Source organism: Artemia franciscana, chromosome 1 (genome assembly GCF_032884065.1).
Source record: "Artemia franciscana chromosome 1, ASM3288406v1, whole genome shotgun sequence".
In the NCBI taxonomy this organism is placed as follows: domain Eukaryota; kingdom Metazoa; phylum Arthropoda; class Branchiopoda; order Anostraca; family Artemiidae; genus Artemia; species Artemia franciscana.
Window position 1 is genome coordinate 67,075,025 of NC_088863.1, and position 16,902 is coordinate 67,091,926.

At 33.3% G+C, this 16,902-nt stretch overlaps 1 protein-coding gene across 4 annotated transcripts in view; it reads right to left on the reverse strand.

Annotated features, from left to right (window-relative positions):
* Positions 1–14,716, reverse strand: part of LOC136033137 (neuropathy target esterase sws-like) — a 201,282-nt gene extending 186,566 nt beyond the window's left edge. For 2 of the 4 annotated variants that reach the window (XM_065713796.1, XM_065713805.1), the window contains exon 1: positions 4,103–4,231. In XM_065713796.1, the coding sequence (XP_065569868.1) occupies positions 4,103–4,111 (9 nt within the window). In that variant the 5' untranslated portion in view covers positions 4,112–4,231. Of the gene's footprint in view, positions 1–4,102; positions 4,232–14,695 lie in introns of those variants that run through there. The other 2 variants (XM_065713787.1, XM_065713778.1) reach the window with 2 other exon arrangements.
* Between the last annotated feature and the right edge of the window lie 2,186 nt (positions 14,717–16,902).

Here is a 16,902-nt window from a genome sequence, read left to right on the forward strand (position 1 = left end):
CCTGTAAAGTAGCTGACTTTTATGGGTGGGTGATCATCTCCTATATGTGGCTTTAGCAGGGAGAAGAGTGTCTACTTACATATAGACTGACCCTCCAAAGACAACTATTTCCCCGCAGAGAAAGTTTAGATAAGTTTAGATTAGTGTGTGTAAAATCCAATTCATAAGGCAATAGATTGTTCTAGTACTGATTTAATAAAAAAAAAGCTAAAAATACAGCATTGAACTTTACAGTCCCTACAAGCAGTGCTAATCTCCGTTTCTTGGCCCTTCAGCCAGGAAGTGCAATGGGAGGTTAGGGGCCAAATGCCCTGTGCATTTGCATGCCCTTTCTGTTTACCTTCCCCAGATTTTTCCAGGTACCCATTTAGAGCTGGGTTGACTCTGGCTGAGCATACAGAGTCAAACTAGCAACCCCTACCAAAAAAACAAATAATTGGGGACACTAGGATTTGAACCCAGTAAAAGTATCACTGTTCATATAATTGACTTACCAATAAGGTGATGCCTTTCTTTATGCTCTTTACAAATATAATAATTGCTTCTATCATAGATTCAAAATTAAGCACTTTTGACCTAACCTAACTATAAATAATTTTGGCACTGAGAAAATATAGTATTATTTTGTTGAAAACAACTGAGAAAACAGTGCTGAGAAAATATAATATTGTTTTGTCAAAAACAGCCAATAACTCATATTTTAATTGAAAATTTGTCATTTTTAAGAACTCAAATAGTGCTTAAATTTGAATTTGTGATAGAAGTGATTATTATATTTGTAAAGAGCATAAAAAAGGCATCAAGTGGTACGTTCACTTTATTGGTAAGTCAATTATATGAACTGTAACACATTTACCTTGAACCCTTGCCCTCTCAGACAAAAGATCCTAGATCAAGCACACCAATACACTCCACTACTATCTACTTACTATCTATTGATCTATGTCACTGTGGGCTACTGATTCATTAGCCATGAATTTTGAGTTCCAGTTGAAATTTGCTGTATTCTATTTCAACAACCCATATTCTGTATCCTTTTTACAATTCCATCTTATAATGTACTATATGGCTCAAATTTATCATAAAAAATCAAACTTATAACTTAATCCTACATACTGAAACCCTGTTCAAACCAAAAGCCTTTAAATTAGGCCCTCTGGAGTAGACAAAGTGCTTTTTTAAATACTGATGAATCATCAGTACCTTAATTTTAGTGCAGTCATCAAAAAATTGTGATTGAATGGTTATATATATTTTGCAAGTTCTTTACAGTACAAAAAACTTAAGAAATTTTTGGTAGCATTGAATTTTCAGTTTTACTCGGAATTGGAAATAAATGTATTAAAAAGTGTGGTAAATGTTTAGTTATGTCAAAAGCTATCTAAACTGGTAACTATGCTGCAAATAGAATAGTTTTCATACTATAGTATTTAGAAATGCTAATTCTAGGAGTGCATTCATTTCTGGTTGACCCTCCTTCTCCATGGGGCAAACTAAAAATGTGTTAAGTGGGCTTGCTTACAGGTAACATTACCTCTAGAGCAAAACATATTACAAACCTTGCTTGAGGTTTTTTTTGGTAAATTCTCACATCAGTTTATTCTTCATACTTATAAATATTATCTGTTAATGTCATTCAATAACCTTACCTTTGAAATATTTGGTAAATATTTACTTTTGTTCTAAGTGCTCTAAAGTGAATATTACTGCACATAAGAAAATTCTGACAATCACATATTGTTTCCTTGTCATCATTAGAGAAGCAAATCCATTTCTGGTTGACCCTCCTCCTCCTTGGGGTAAACTAAAAATGCATAAATTGGGCTTGCTTACATGTAACATTACCTATACAACAAAATGTATTAGTCCATAAGCCCTGTGTGCAGTGGGGTGAGGTCTGTATTCTATACAAGGAGTGATAATATTCAAAAAAAAAAAAAACATCAAGCAAGGTTTATTAAATAAATACAGAATACAGACTTTGCCCCACTGCCAGCAGGACTCATAGACTAATACACTTCAATCTAAAGGTAATGTTACCTGTAAGCAACCCCACTTTTACACATTTTTAGTCTCATTGGAGGGGGATTTGAGAAAGCTAAAAAATGGATGCACCTCTCTAATAATGACAAAGAAACAATATATGATCATCAGAATCTTGCTATATGCAGTAATATGTACTTTAGAGCACTTGAATGAAAGTAAACATTTACCAAATATTTAATGAGGTTTGAAAAGATGGATAGTTTTTGGTGTTTGGATCCTCCTTTAGCTGAGGAACTAAAGAATATAGCAATATACATATTCAATCTGGATATTACCCATGGCTATACCTGGTCCTCCTAATTAGGATAAGGAAGGTTGCCAAAATGTTTCTAAAAAATCTTAATTAGTAAATCTGTTTCTATAGTCCCAGATAATAGTAAAATTCTAGTTTAGTGACTTCTTGCTATCTTGGAAGGGGGTTAGATTAGGAAAATGAAACTTTCAGGGCTGGGTCTACAGGCTAAAGTATGTCCTGAGCAGGTATTTTGAAGTACCTACCACTACTCTCTCTCCCACTAGAGGGTTCTGAAATTTGATGACCTGTAAAAATATGTGGGTTATATAAGTGAAACCTTGAAAAATAGGTCTTCTGCTTGGATGAAGTACACCAACATTGTTTTTCAGCTTCAAAACTTTGCTCAATCCTAATTTATAAGATTTTAAAGATATATGAATACATTTTTCAGATATATTACTTTTCATTTTTTGCATGTTTTGCTTTTTTGTGTGTATTTAATTGTTTGTACTCCACATTTTAATACTTTTATAGTGTTGTTGCGGGTAAGAAATAAATTATCATTATTATTATTTCCTAAATTTTGAAAAAAAAACTGTGATTTGGCTCAGAATTCTACTCAAATAGCAGGAATTGCATTTTCAGAACTAAAGGCAGAGAAAAAGCGACTGGTAACTAAAAATTAACGCAAAATGTTGTTTTGTCAAAATTTCAATAGGTATAGACCTGTCATATAGGCAAATTTCAGGGCCCTCTAGAGGGAGAAAGAGTGGATGTGGGTACTTTAAAATACCTTTCCAGGATATAGATTAGCCTGTAGACCCATCCCTGAAAATTTCATTTTCCTAGCCTAACCCCTTTCCAAGATAGCAAAAAGTCACTAAACTGGAATTTTACCCAGATAACTATTATCTTATTGACTAGGCCTAATTAAAGTATAAGAGGCTATTCAAGAATAAGAGTGGATATCAATCTTTGAGGCCTAGTAAGGGTTTAAAATGGAATTTATGTTAAAATTCTAGTTAATTGACTTCTTGCTATCTCGGAAAGGGTTTAGGTTAGGAAAATGAAACTTTCAGAAATGGGTCTACAGGCTAAAGTATGTCCTAGGAAGGTGTTTTAAAGTACCCAACTCCCCTCCTTCTCCCTCTAGAGGGCTCTGAAATATACCTACATGACATGACCTATTGAAATTTTGACAAAACAACATTTTATGTTAATTTTCAGTTACTAGTTGCTTTTTCTCTGCCTTTAGTTCTGAAAATGCAATTCTTGTTATTTGAGTAGAATTTTGAGCCATATCAATCTTTTTAGTTCAAAATTTAGGAAATGTATCTTTAAAACCTTATTAAATGGAATTGAGCAGTTATGAAGCTGAAAACAATTTTTTTGTACTTTAATTAAGCAGAAGATCTATTTGGCAAGGTTTCACTTTTATAACACACATATTTTTAAAGGTTATCAAAGGTCAGGGACCTCTAGAGGGAGAAGGAGTGGAGGTAGTTGCTTCAAAATACCTTCCCAGGACATAAGCTACTTTAGCCTGTAGACCCATTCCTGAAAGCTTCATTTTCCAAACCTAAAGTCAATTAACTAGAATTTTACTGAATTTATGAATAGAACAACTATTACGTCTTGAAAGAGCATTAAAAAAACAGCAAGCAGTAATTCCACCTTTGACTAGGCTATTTGTAGGTGGTTAGTTTACACCCTTCCAAATTTACTGTTTTGTTTTATTAGCAAGGCCCCTTTGAAGTATACATTCTTAAAACTGATAAGTCTATCAAATATTTAAATTAAAGCAGAGCCTAGTTTAATAACCTCATTCATTCTTCTGATTTGACTTTTCCTCTGATCATTGTTTAAATTATCTGCTATTTCTATTTATGAAAAATCCTACGCTGTTGTCAAATTTCAGTGTTTCACTTTTGAATTCAGTGTTTTACCCTCCGAAATTCTAAATCTACGATTAAACCTTGCTGCACAACTTGAAGGTGTCGATACTGTAAAATTAGAAGTTTTCAAGAAATCCCACCACTAAAAATGCCGACAAGCTTAAATTGTAATCATAGATTTCTATTAGTATTAAATTATATATAATTGTTTTTACTGAGTCGTAGTTCACAGTCATGCTTATAAACGAGAGCTAATTGTATATTTTTGTATTTATGAATGTATTTTTGCTTAGAATATATATATATATATATATATATATATATATATATATATATATATATATATATATATATATATATATATATATATATATATATATATATATATATCTATATATATAAAAATAAGTTGTCTGTGGATGGATGGATGGATGTGTCAGGTGACGTCACCTGAAAAAACTGGATTAGGTGACGTCAAAACTGAAAAAACTAAAAAAAGGCAATAACTACAAAAAAAAACTAAAAACTAATAAAAAAAATAAAAAAGCTAAAAAACTAAAAAAACTATAAAGGTAAAAACCAATAAAAAACTAAAAAAAAAACTGAAAAAACTAAAAAAAGGCAAAAACTACAAAAAAAAACTAAAAACTAATAAAAAAAGTAAAAAAGCTAAAAAACTAAAAAAACTAAAAAAACTAAAAAAAGGTAAAAAACTAAAAAAAATAAAAAATAAAAAAAAACTAAAAAAAAGGAAAAAACTGAAAAATAAGCTAAAATAAAGGTAAAAACCAATAAAAAACTAAAAAAAAAGGAAAAAACTAATAAATGACGACACTCAAAGAGAAAGCGACCAGGACAAAAGGAATGTTCGATTAGCAATCAACAAAGCACCGGGACACAGGGAGTATAAATGACGACCAGGACATAAGTAAAAAAAAAAAAACTATCTATATATATAAAAATAAGTTGTCTGTGGATCTGTGGATCGTGGATCAGGTGACGTCACCTGAAAAAACTGGATCAGGTGACGTCAAAACTGAAAAAACTAAAAAAAGGCAAAAACTACAAAAAAAACTAAAAACTAATAAAAAAGCTAAAAAACTAAAAAAACTAAAAAAAAGGCAAAAACTACAAAAAAACTAAAAACTAATAAAAAAAATAAAAAAGCTAAAAAACTAAAAAAACTAAAAAAAGGTAAAAAACTAAAAAAACTAAAAACTAAAAAAAAACTAAAAAAGGTAAAAACTAAAAGAACTAAAAAAGAAAAAAATAAATGACGACACTCAAAGAGAAAGCGACCAGGACAAAAGGAATGTTCGATTAGCAATCAACAAAGCACCGGGACACAGGGAGTATAAATGACGACCAAAACACAAGTAAAAAAAAAAAAATTAACAAAACTAAAAAGAAGGTAAAAACTACAAAAAAACTAAAAAGAAAAAAAAACTAAAAACTAATAAAAAAACTAAAAAATCTAAAAATCTAAATAAACTAAAAAAGAAAAAAAAAGGAAAAAAATAAAGGAGAAAAACAAAACTAAAAAACGAATGTATATACAGACCGGTACACCGGGATACAAATGACGACCGGGACACAGGGAATATAAATAACGACCGGGACACAGGGACACAACTACAACGAGGACACCGGGGGAAACAGGGGGATATAAATGACGACCGGGACAAAAAAACTAAAAAGAAATAAAAACTAAAAACTAATAAAAAAAACTAAAAAATCTAAAAATCTAAATAAGCTAAAAAAGAAAAAAAAAGGAAAAAAATAAAGGAGAAAAACAAAACTAAAAAACGAATGTATATACAGACCGGGACAGCGGGATACAAATGATGACCGGGACCCGGGACACAGGGAATATAAATGACGACCGGGACACAGGGACACAACTACAACGGGGACACCGGGGGAAACAGGGGGATAACCTGACAATCTATTTATATGCAAAGACAATGGGACAGCAAAGAATGTTGTATATTCGCAAGTTTTACGTAGTTAAAACCATATATATATATATATCTATATTCACAGGTGGGACATAGGGACACAACTACAATGGCGCGTAACTATTATGGCGCGTAACGACTTACGCGCGCGGGGGGGCTTGGGGGGGGCGCGAAGCGCCCCCACCAACTAGGTGTTGGGGTGGCGCGAAGCGCCACCCCAACAGCTAGTATATATATATATATATATATATATATATATATATATATATATATATATATATATATATATATATATATATATATATATATATATATGGAATATTTTTTTATAAATAAGTTTAATATTTTGTGTTTTTGTGGAAAATCTGGATCCTTGAGATAGGTATTTGCGGAGAAATTCATTATGATTAGTCGTAGCAAATCCCCAACCCATCTAGCTCTTCCCTCTTAGTCCATCCCTACTATGTGTCTACCACTACTGTTAGTACTACTATCTTGCTGCAGGACCAAGTGGCCTGAGGTCGACACAGCTAACAACGCTCCTCTTCCATCCCAATCTATTCATAGCCTCCATCTTTATATCCTTCCAAAAAGCTCCCATTTCCTTTAAGTCCTACCTTACGTTATCCTCCAGCCTTATTCTGGTACAACCTGCTTTTCGTTTGGCCTTTTACGATTGGCCGACAATGACAATATTTGGCAGTCTGTCGTTCTTTTTCCGTAAAATGCGTCCTTGCCTTCTCACCCTTTCTCGCATTGTTGCCGTAGAAAGTGGGATTGAACCATTTTTTTGGTACAGCTTACTATTTGAGATAAAGTCAAAAAGCCGGATACCCAAAGCAATCTGTAGGCAATTTATCTAGACAACTTGCAGTAAATCCTCCTATGTTTTTCGAAGTGACTATTCTTCAGAATCATATCCGACTTATCTCTTCACTGTATTTTCAATATTTAATCTAGGTTCGGAGACTTATCTTTCTTTTCTTCAAAACTTTTTTCAACTTTGATAAATCATCCCGGTCCTTTGTTATTCTACTTTTAAAAACTTCACTGCACCCACTGTCTTTACTAATAATGCTACCTAGGTAAGAAAAGCTGCTCACTTGATCGATCTCTTCATTATCCGATATCTACTCTCCATCTTCACTTATTCCTAGTGTTTGCGACTTTGTCTCCTTGACATTAATTTTCAAACCTATTCTAGCACACTGAACTGGCAAAACCTCTAACATTTCATTCATTTTGCTAACACTTTTATCTATGACTCTCAAATTATCAGCATAATCTAACTCTAAAAGAGTTTTACTATCCCACTTGATTCCGCGCTCTCCCATTCCCTTTGCTGGGTTCCTTAAGACAAAGTTTATCAAAGTGATCCATACAGATGGGGTTAGAACGCAACCCTGCTTAACTACTGATTTAATACGAAACCAGCTGTTAACTTCATTTCCTATCTCAATTGATTTCCTCCTATCAGTGTGGTACATTATTTTCTTTCTAGTCCCAATAAACAGTTCAATCATGTTTTTTGAATTATCCCGGCGGTTGTTAGAAAATAGATGCAACTAAAAGTACTGCAAAAATGACGAATGACATTCGCATATGGAGAAGTCAAGCTCCTCCAAATTGATTATACAAGAGTTTTTTTTGTTTTTTCAAGCGATGCATATTTGAATAAAAAAATCTTATAAAACAAGATGTTTTTCCATTAGTGTGCAAGACTCCTCCCCCGTCGAAAATTAATCAAGCTAGTAACCGATTTTCTTACAGTGGCAATATTGGGGTGTTCCAGATGCACTTTAGAATTAGGAACTTTTCAGGTTCAGGTTTATATTAATAATAACAGAAACAGCAAAATTTCCAGAGCCCGGCTGAGAAGACAAACTCATAATCAACAGGATAAGAAAAACTTTTTTAAATAAATACAACATCCATAATTCACTACATGCAGTTCATACAAGTGTAATTATATATATTCACCCTTCATTGCCTGGTCAACAGCACTATTGACAGGTCCAGCGAAATAAATATAAAATAAAAAAATAATAAAAAAATAAAAGATACCAAGAACCCTGGAGAATGCTCAGGTCCAATATCATCAAAAACCAAATAAAATGGGAACACACTTAACATCCCGAAGGCGATCCGCATTAACTAACAACAACTCGCCTAGCACAAATAAAATTCGATATATCAACATAAATTTATGTTTTCTTTTGGTTGTTTGAATTGATTTTGAAGTATCTAATTTAGACTTATAAATATTCCAATACCGAATTACCGAGTTTCGAAGTAAAAATTTCGATCTTTCATTTATTATTCTTGGCTGATACAAATTATTAAAATTTTTAACTAGATGTCCGTGCTCAATGCTTTTAAGTGGGAAAAGGTACGAGGAATGAAAAAACGAGGGAAGCAAACCACGGTCATACTTCAGTTTGAAGAGGATGGATTCAACACTCACAAAATGTCTTAAAGGAGGGATATAAAGGAAGCAATACAGAGAATCTGCTGAAAATTTCGGTGGAAATAATTTAGAGGATGGAAGTAACTGTTAAGGACCCACAAAGCTTTGTTCTGTTGTCTCTGAAGTGGTTCAATATGAGAATTAAATGTGTCAAGATAAACAAGGGATGAAAACATTAAATTAGAATGAATCAGTGCATAGTAAAGGGATCTTATTGCTTCAAAGGGAAGGGATTACCTAAGCCTTCGCGTTATCCCTATATTTCTCCCCAATTTCATCCGCAGATTAGATATATGAGGCTTCCATGATAGATTAGAGTCAAGGAGGACTCCGAGGTATGGCATAGTTGCTGCTCGTGATATATTTATTTTAAAATCAATTGATTCACTTAGATGAAGCGCAGGAACTGCAGCGTTACATCGCAAGAAAAACACAAATGTTGTTTAATCATCGTTAAGAGGTAGGTAATTTGACTTAAACCACAATATAAAATGGTTGAAAGCTTCTTCCAATGCAAGTTTCAAACAGCTCACATCTTTTCCTGCGACAGTACACGCAGTGTCATCCGCAAATTGTAAATTTAAGCCAAATATTCTCATTGAGTTGTTCAGGTCGTTCACATAAATTAAGTAAAGTAGGGAACCAAGTAATGACCCTTGCGGAATACCAGCAGTATTCGGTTGACAAGTCATTTCAGATCAAACATCACTTCCATCAATATACTGAGAACAGTCCTTAATATAAGATTCTATTAGGGATTTTGCTGGCCCTCTTATACTTTAATGATCCAACTTATGCATTAAAATATCACGAGATATTGAATAAAACGCTTTTTTAATGTCAAGAAAAATGGAAGCTGGAATTTCTCCACGGTCAAGAATATCATGGACATACTGTGTTAGTAATAAAACCGCATGATTGCTAGAATGACATTTGCGAAATCCGAACAGTAGTTGACTTATCATTTCAAAATGATCTATAAAACACACTATTCTATTATATAGACAACTTTCATTTTTTTATATAGAAAAAACCGACAGGAGCGATACAGGCCAATAATCTGATGGATTTGTTTTCCGCCCTCCTCTGTAAAGAGCCAGTATTCTTGAATCTTTTAATGGTGAAGGAAACGTCCTGTTTTCAAACGTAAGGTTTATTATATGACATAAGATGCGCTAGATTTGGGGTATATTTCTTTTAATTGAAATAAATAATTTCTTAGACCACACTGCTTTTCCATTTACGAAACAAATAATTGAAGAAAAAACGGGTTTAATTTTTTTATAATAAAGCAGTGACAACAAAATAAAATAAAAACACCGCTATTTGTCTTTCACATCAAATCACCCGATCCAAGTAAAAAGGGGGGTAGTTATTTCTTTAGTGGATAGAGTGTTAAATTTAGCTTCACCAGAATACATTAGTAGTGAATTAATTTTTATTAAGGATATTCTAGTAGGAAATGGATATCCCGAAAATATGATTTCTCAAATAATTAAAAAAAGGAAAAAAAAGTTACTGGAACCTGTAAAATTAGAAGAAAATGAATCAAATCAAAAACCAAATTACATAACTTTGCCTTATATCCCAAGGTTGTCACAGAAATTAAGGAAAGAATTAAAAAAACATAATATAAAAACAGCTTTTAAATCAGGACAAAATATAAGCTCATGGCTAAAATACGGAAAAGATAAAGTTCCAAGAAATATACAACAGGGGGTATACAAAATTCCATGCTCTTGTGGTAAATTTTATGTAGGTAGAACACAGCAGAATTTAAAAAATAGGCTACAGCAACACAAATATGCGATAGATTGCTCGCTAAGACAAAATAAAAAACCTGATACTTTTGAATCCGCTATAGCTGGTCACGTGTATAATTTTCCTCATCATAGTATTTTATTTGATCAGACAAAAATTATTGATAAGTCTGTAGGACTTTTACAAAGTTTCAGAGAAATTATAGAAATAAAAAAGATTATCTATGGGGGTATTAGTATAAATAGAGATGAGGGGGAATTTAAAATAAATTCAATTTATAATAGTTTAATTAAAGACCAGTCAAAAACTTCAATGAGTATTGATTTGCATAATTGTCCTGAAACAAGTAATAACCTTGCGAACGGAGGTCAAAGCATGGTCAATGCTGTAAGAAGTCTACGGACGGCAGCTAAAATAGCAAATGAAAAAATCCATTCAATTTATAATTCATAATTGTGTTTCATTAACCTGTAAGATTTTGATTGGATTTGGGGGTTGGGTGACCTCTTTTTCGTATTGTTACAAGTATTTATATTTTTCATTTTTGATAGATCCCCATTTATACAGCGATTGTGGCAGAGGAAAGTGCCAATAGAAACAATTATTGCAGTTTTTTTCTAAAGTTACAGTCAAGTGCGGGAATGTTTGTTTTAAAATGTGAGTTCTTGTTTCTTTTATATTTGATTGTTTATATTTTTAGTTTGGTTTAGTTGTCATGGTATTTTTATAATGTCTTAAAAATAGTCTTAAATCGTTGTAATTTTCTCCTTTTTTGTTTTTTTTTTCCCCGTTGAGAAAGGCTCTCGGAGGGGGGGCCGAAATATTCAGAGTATTTTTATTTTTTGTTAGTTAAAGTGTAGTTTTTATTTTATTTTGTTGTCACTGCTTTATTATAAAAAAATTAAACCCGTTTTTTCTTCAATTATTTGTTTCGTTAATTGAAATGTCGATGATCCGGCATTACCCTTAGAATGACCATTTTTTAAAACGGTAACTACATTCTTTAATATTTGTTCAGAAGCCGGTGTTTAAAATATTGAATTATCGTGTGAAGGCGGAAGGAATTTTCTAAAATCATTTTTATTTTGACTACTTGATCTGGATGAGGCAGCGGACTCAAGATCGCAGCGGATCTGGATGAGGCAGCAAAATGCTCGTTCCTGGCATCTGCTATTTCCTTCTTTATCATTAAGAGGTACTTGATTTTCAAGCATGAACATTTCATCTGGAAGAGTACCCTTCCTCTTACTAAGGTATTCGTTAATTAGTGACCAAGTCCTTTTCAAAGACAAACGAACTTTCTCAAACTTTCGTTTATAATATTTCCTTTTTTCCAATCGAAGAATTTTTGACAGTTGACTTTTATATTTTTTAAATTCAGAAATATTTTCTTCAGCTGGGGGCATTTTTCATTTAATTTTTCCTTAATCTGCTTTAAAAATAAATCCATCACGTGTTTCACATCCTTAAATTCGAAAGGTCCATTATCATTCATAATACTTCATCTTTCTTTTAATCGTCGGAGCGTATTTTTATTGAGTATCCGTGACTTTTTGGAATTTTTTTTGTTGCTTGGCTTAAGCTCACTTTCTAATTAAAAAAAACATGAAATGATCAGAAGATTCCACCATTACTACTATCCTATTACATTTTTCTCAAAATTCGTCACAATATTGTCAACCTGTGATGCCGACGTTGTAGTTATTCTTGTTGGTATGCTACCAAGTGGTAATAAACCATGCGACAGGCACATTGATAAGAAATCTATCGCATTTTTGCCAAGTCTACCCTCATTCATGTCTTCATCTGTTGTCTGATGTGAATCATAAATTGAATTGATGTTGAAGTCTCCCATAAAGACTACACTTTTGTGCTTGCGTGATAGTAGCTTCATGAGGGTATTAATTGACGACGAAAAAGAAGAAGGTGATACATAAGGGGGCTTATTACAAACGCAACATGCAACATTCTCATTATGTATTTTCAATTGTAAAATTTAAAATTCAAATTTCTTTTCCTCATGTAAGTCATCAAAATATGTTATTTTTGCGAATTAATATCATGACGTACATAATACCCGATTCCTCCCTTATTTTTTGTTACTCGTGATTTTTCAAAGAAAGAATAAACTTGAATTTGGACTGAATTATCATTAAAAAATGTTTCAGACCCAAATTAACAAAACATCGTGACTGCGAAGAAACACTGATAGAAAATTCATTTTACTCAAAAGACCATGACAATTCCAAAATATTGACCCAAATGAACCTGAAGTAGCTACATGATCAATATCATTACCATTAATATATTCTTTATGGGGGAGACCCGCCCCAGATTCATCCATATTACCAAACTCCTCTTTCACTAAATCATTCGCTAAAATTTGTTTAAGGTCAAGCGGATTAGCCTCTAGCCTGCCAAGCTTATTCCCACCATCCGTAAAATTAGAAATTAGTTCTTAGTAGATAAATAATCGCTGTACGCGCCCCTAACCGGGGCAGGAAAAAAGGAAAATCATTAACTAAATATGATAAAATACAGTAGTATACTTAAGAACCTGATCTACATCTACAATTAAAAACAAAAAGAAGAAAAGAGAAGACAAGAAGACACAAAACAAGGACCAAGATTATTACAGTTAGATCGTATTGGATTTTTAAGAAACCATGATGACGACCAGAAAAAAAAAGGAAAAAAATTAAATATTTTTCCCTACTTATTGATGTATCACCCATACTAACAGCAAAAACCACCACTTATCCCGACCAAACCCGTAATAAAACAGAAAAAGGAATAATGGTATTTATAAACAATCAATTTAGTCATTACTACAGTTCGCTATTAACTGTTAAGCTTCATGATGCTCATAATATTTGACCCACTCTTCAGGTGACGTACTTCTAACAATAGATCCACTCCCCTTCGTTTGATCCTGGAGGAGTCACATTTTCGAGTTTCGCGTAGACCTTTAGCCTTAGCAAGAAGGCCGTTCCTAATATCGTCAAGTTTGAAAGGAAGATCAGACACAACACAAGCTCCCGAACCTTTAAGCTCCTCCACATTACGCATAATTAATTGCGCATCTTTGTCGTTGCCAAGGAAAAGAAAAACTGGTTTTAACACCACAGTTTTCGATGAGGCTCGCCTAGTGGTAATGTTGCCACTTTTTTCTAAAAGAGTCGATACGAATTGTCAATGGTAATGGGGATAGGAATTCCCAAAGTATCATTGATCCATGATTTCATGTTAGATTCCAGGGTTTGGTTATCCTTTTCGTTTCGCAGACCATGAATGATGAGGTTTTTACTTCTGCTTTTTAAGTCAATTAACAATAGTTCTTTCGACAGTATTTCACAGAAAGCTTTATTTGCTTTCAGTCGACTTTCGAGTTCACGGATCCTATTACCACGTTCTAGTCCATCCGATTTTATGACTTCAATATCAGCCTTCAAACTTGCAGACTTTAGAGACAAATCGTTTTGCTTTGCCAAAATAATATTGAGTTTGTCCAGTTTCTTCAGCTTGGCATTGCTAACTTGGCAATGCTAACTTTGAAGTCCTCAAATTCCTTTTTGCTCACGCTCGCCATCATTGAATAAATCAATAATTATTATCTAGTTTGAATCACGTTAGATCAGTCCTTGATATCAACAATAATCAGATGCAAAAACATTGTCTTAGCATGGTATTGACGAAGAATTTGCTAAAAGTCCAGGTAGAGCTAATTATTCTCGTCTTTTCTTCTTTTTTTCAATTCACAAAATCAAATAGTATATTTACGCTTTGAACTATAGCTTATGTAAGGATGTTTATAGGTGGTTTCTCCTCTTCCAGAAATTGGAATAGATTTGCTGCCCGTTGTTGTAGTCACTGATGATTCTGTGTAGTATATTCATTGCCTGCAGAAATAAAATTTTCCGCCATTATGTGTAAAAGTGCCTTACTAAAAGAAAGTCAACATATATCACTTATGTTACAGTTAATTTATGAAGCTCTTGTGAGCAGAAGGGCAGTATTTCAGCAGCATTGTATAAAGTCTGTTTAAATCCTATTTTGAGGGAATGTGCATTATTCATAAATTCTTATGTTAAAAAATAAATCGATTAGATCTGTCTGATTTCATAACTTAGTCTAATAGGTCTCTGTGTTTTTGATTTGAAACCTCAATCTGAAAATTGAAAAGGTGAGTCCAAAATAGCAGATTTACCATAGAAAAATTACCCTAACACAAAAGTATGAAAATGTTACTCTCAAGGTTCTGCTTAGCACTACATGGTTGCAATTGTCTCTAACTGTGAAGAATAGGTGCAAGAGGTTTTAACAAAGAGGTCACCTTTAGGAGTTTACAGTCCTACTTCTGTCCTGATAACACCTGTAGACACCAGATAACTAGTTGTTCATTGCATTTGCTAAGGTTGAAAAGGCCACAGATGATCGAAAAACTTTCGTTATTTTTGCTCTTTCGGTACTTAATGTCAATTTGGCTGTAAAAGTAATAAATGTATTTATAAAATATAAAGTTTTCTATAATATATAATATAATATATTTTGTTAGCATATTCCATTTTGGAATTATTTAGTTCGTTTAACCTTTGTAGTTATGCCCAACAAAAAAAGGACACCAATGTCAGCCAAGGTCTTTTTTTACTTCCTTACAAATTCTGATTTATGTGTTTCTTCAGAAACTGTCTGCAGGTTTTGTCACTAGTTTTCGCTTTTGAAGAACTTTTTCAGAAAAGTAGTGAGGGTTAAGGACTTCAAAAAACTGGAGCCTGCTGCCCCAAGTATATGAATACTGTATTGAAATTTATCGTAAAAGTCCACTTTTCTTGAGGAAACATACTCAGACCGTGTCTTATATAGATATTGAATTCTGTGATGGCATACCTAGTTGTTTAACTACCTCATATCTTGCTTACGTATTGTTATATAACTACCGTGATATATGTATGAAACTCCAGATGGATATGTGAGCTTCACCTAATAACTACATCTGTCTACTAATTTTTCAATTCTCGATGCTGTATTGTCTATCCTGAATGACATCTGATCACTATTTCGGATCTTGGGCTGTTTTCAGCAGGTGTTTGAGAGCCCCTCACCCTCCTGTTTCTTCATCAATCTTCTGATTTTCGTGGTTTTTCTAATATTCTTAAGTACTTATATAGGATTTATTTATTTTTTGCCACTATGATTAATTACCCCACCACCTTTCCCAATGCATATTTTCGTGTATGCATGCCTGTACAACACTGGAACCTTTCTGCCGCAGCTTTAACTGGAGAAATACTGCCTCAGCAATAAAAAAAAGTAAAGAAAAATAAGTGAATAAACACAAAGAATAAAAATAAAAAATATAGAAAAATTTAGATGGGCTCAGAAACAGCTCGAGGCGGCCGTGATGTAGATGGGGAGTGACGTTTAGGGAAAATACTTGCCTTCCGATAGTTTGTTATTGCATTTTTACAATACAGAGGCACAACAAAGCCCTCCTTTGCTCAAGAGCTTCCAAACTAGCGTTTTTAGAAGCAGAGAGTATGGCCCATTGTCTCCTTTGAAAATTATTCGCGGGGCTCTTTTTTGGATGGATTAAACTTTTTCCAATTCTTCGTGAGATATACCAGAGTGCCAAACTGGACAAGCACATTCTAGATACGGGTTGATAAAAGACATGTAAATACTTAAGGAGTGGTAATGGGAGACACTAAATTCATTTAGGCGCTTGGGCAATATACACATTAGCTCTACGGATGATGTCTTTAACGTGGATATTCAAGTTTATATTTGAAGAAATTGTGACGCCAAGTAGTTTAAATAAGGACACAGCAAAATTTCAGGAGGGATAGGATTAAGAAAATAGGGCTAGGATTTGAGGAAACAAATCGGCATTATCATGGACTTAGAGGGGTTTACTGTCATGTCTAAATCCGAGGCCTAATCTCCAATTTCATTGAGGATACTCATAGGGTCACTTACTAATTTTTGAAGCAAGTTTCAACAACCATTAGGTCATCAACAAATTTCTATCGGTCAGGAAATTTCTTTCCTGACCGTGAGGTTGTTAGTCATGATTAAAAAAAAAGTGGGGACCTATGAGAGCAACTTGGGGTATGCCATGGTGGACAGGTAGATGATTTGAATATTGATTCTGGTATTTAAAAACCTGTGAACGATTTTTATTAATGAAGGAGACAACTAATTTCAATAGTAAGGGATCAATATTGAACTCGCTGACAAGTTTTTTCAATTAAAATGTTGTGGTTAACAAGGTCAAATGCTTTCTGAAGGTCAATTTAAGTTAAACTTAGCAAGGAATTAGGCTTTTCGAGGATTTTCTTGACGTGGTCAATAAGAAAAACGAGGTAATGGAAAGCAGAAGTGAATTTTATTTCCCCAAATTGCCTCAGGTCAGTAAGAGGTAGTTTTTTTTCCTTTAGGCAATCTGCAAGGAATCCTTCATAAAGTTTCGAGAAAATAGGAGTAAGAGTAACAGGACGAATGCCTTTAATACCAGGCTTTCCGGTTTTCTTTTTCAAAAGG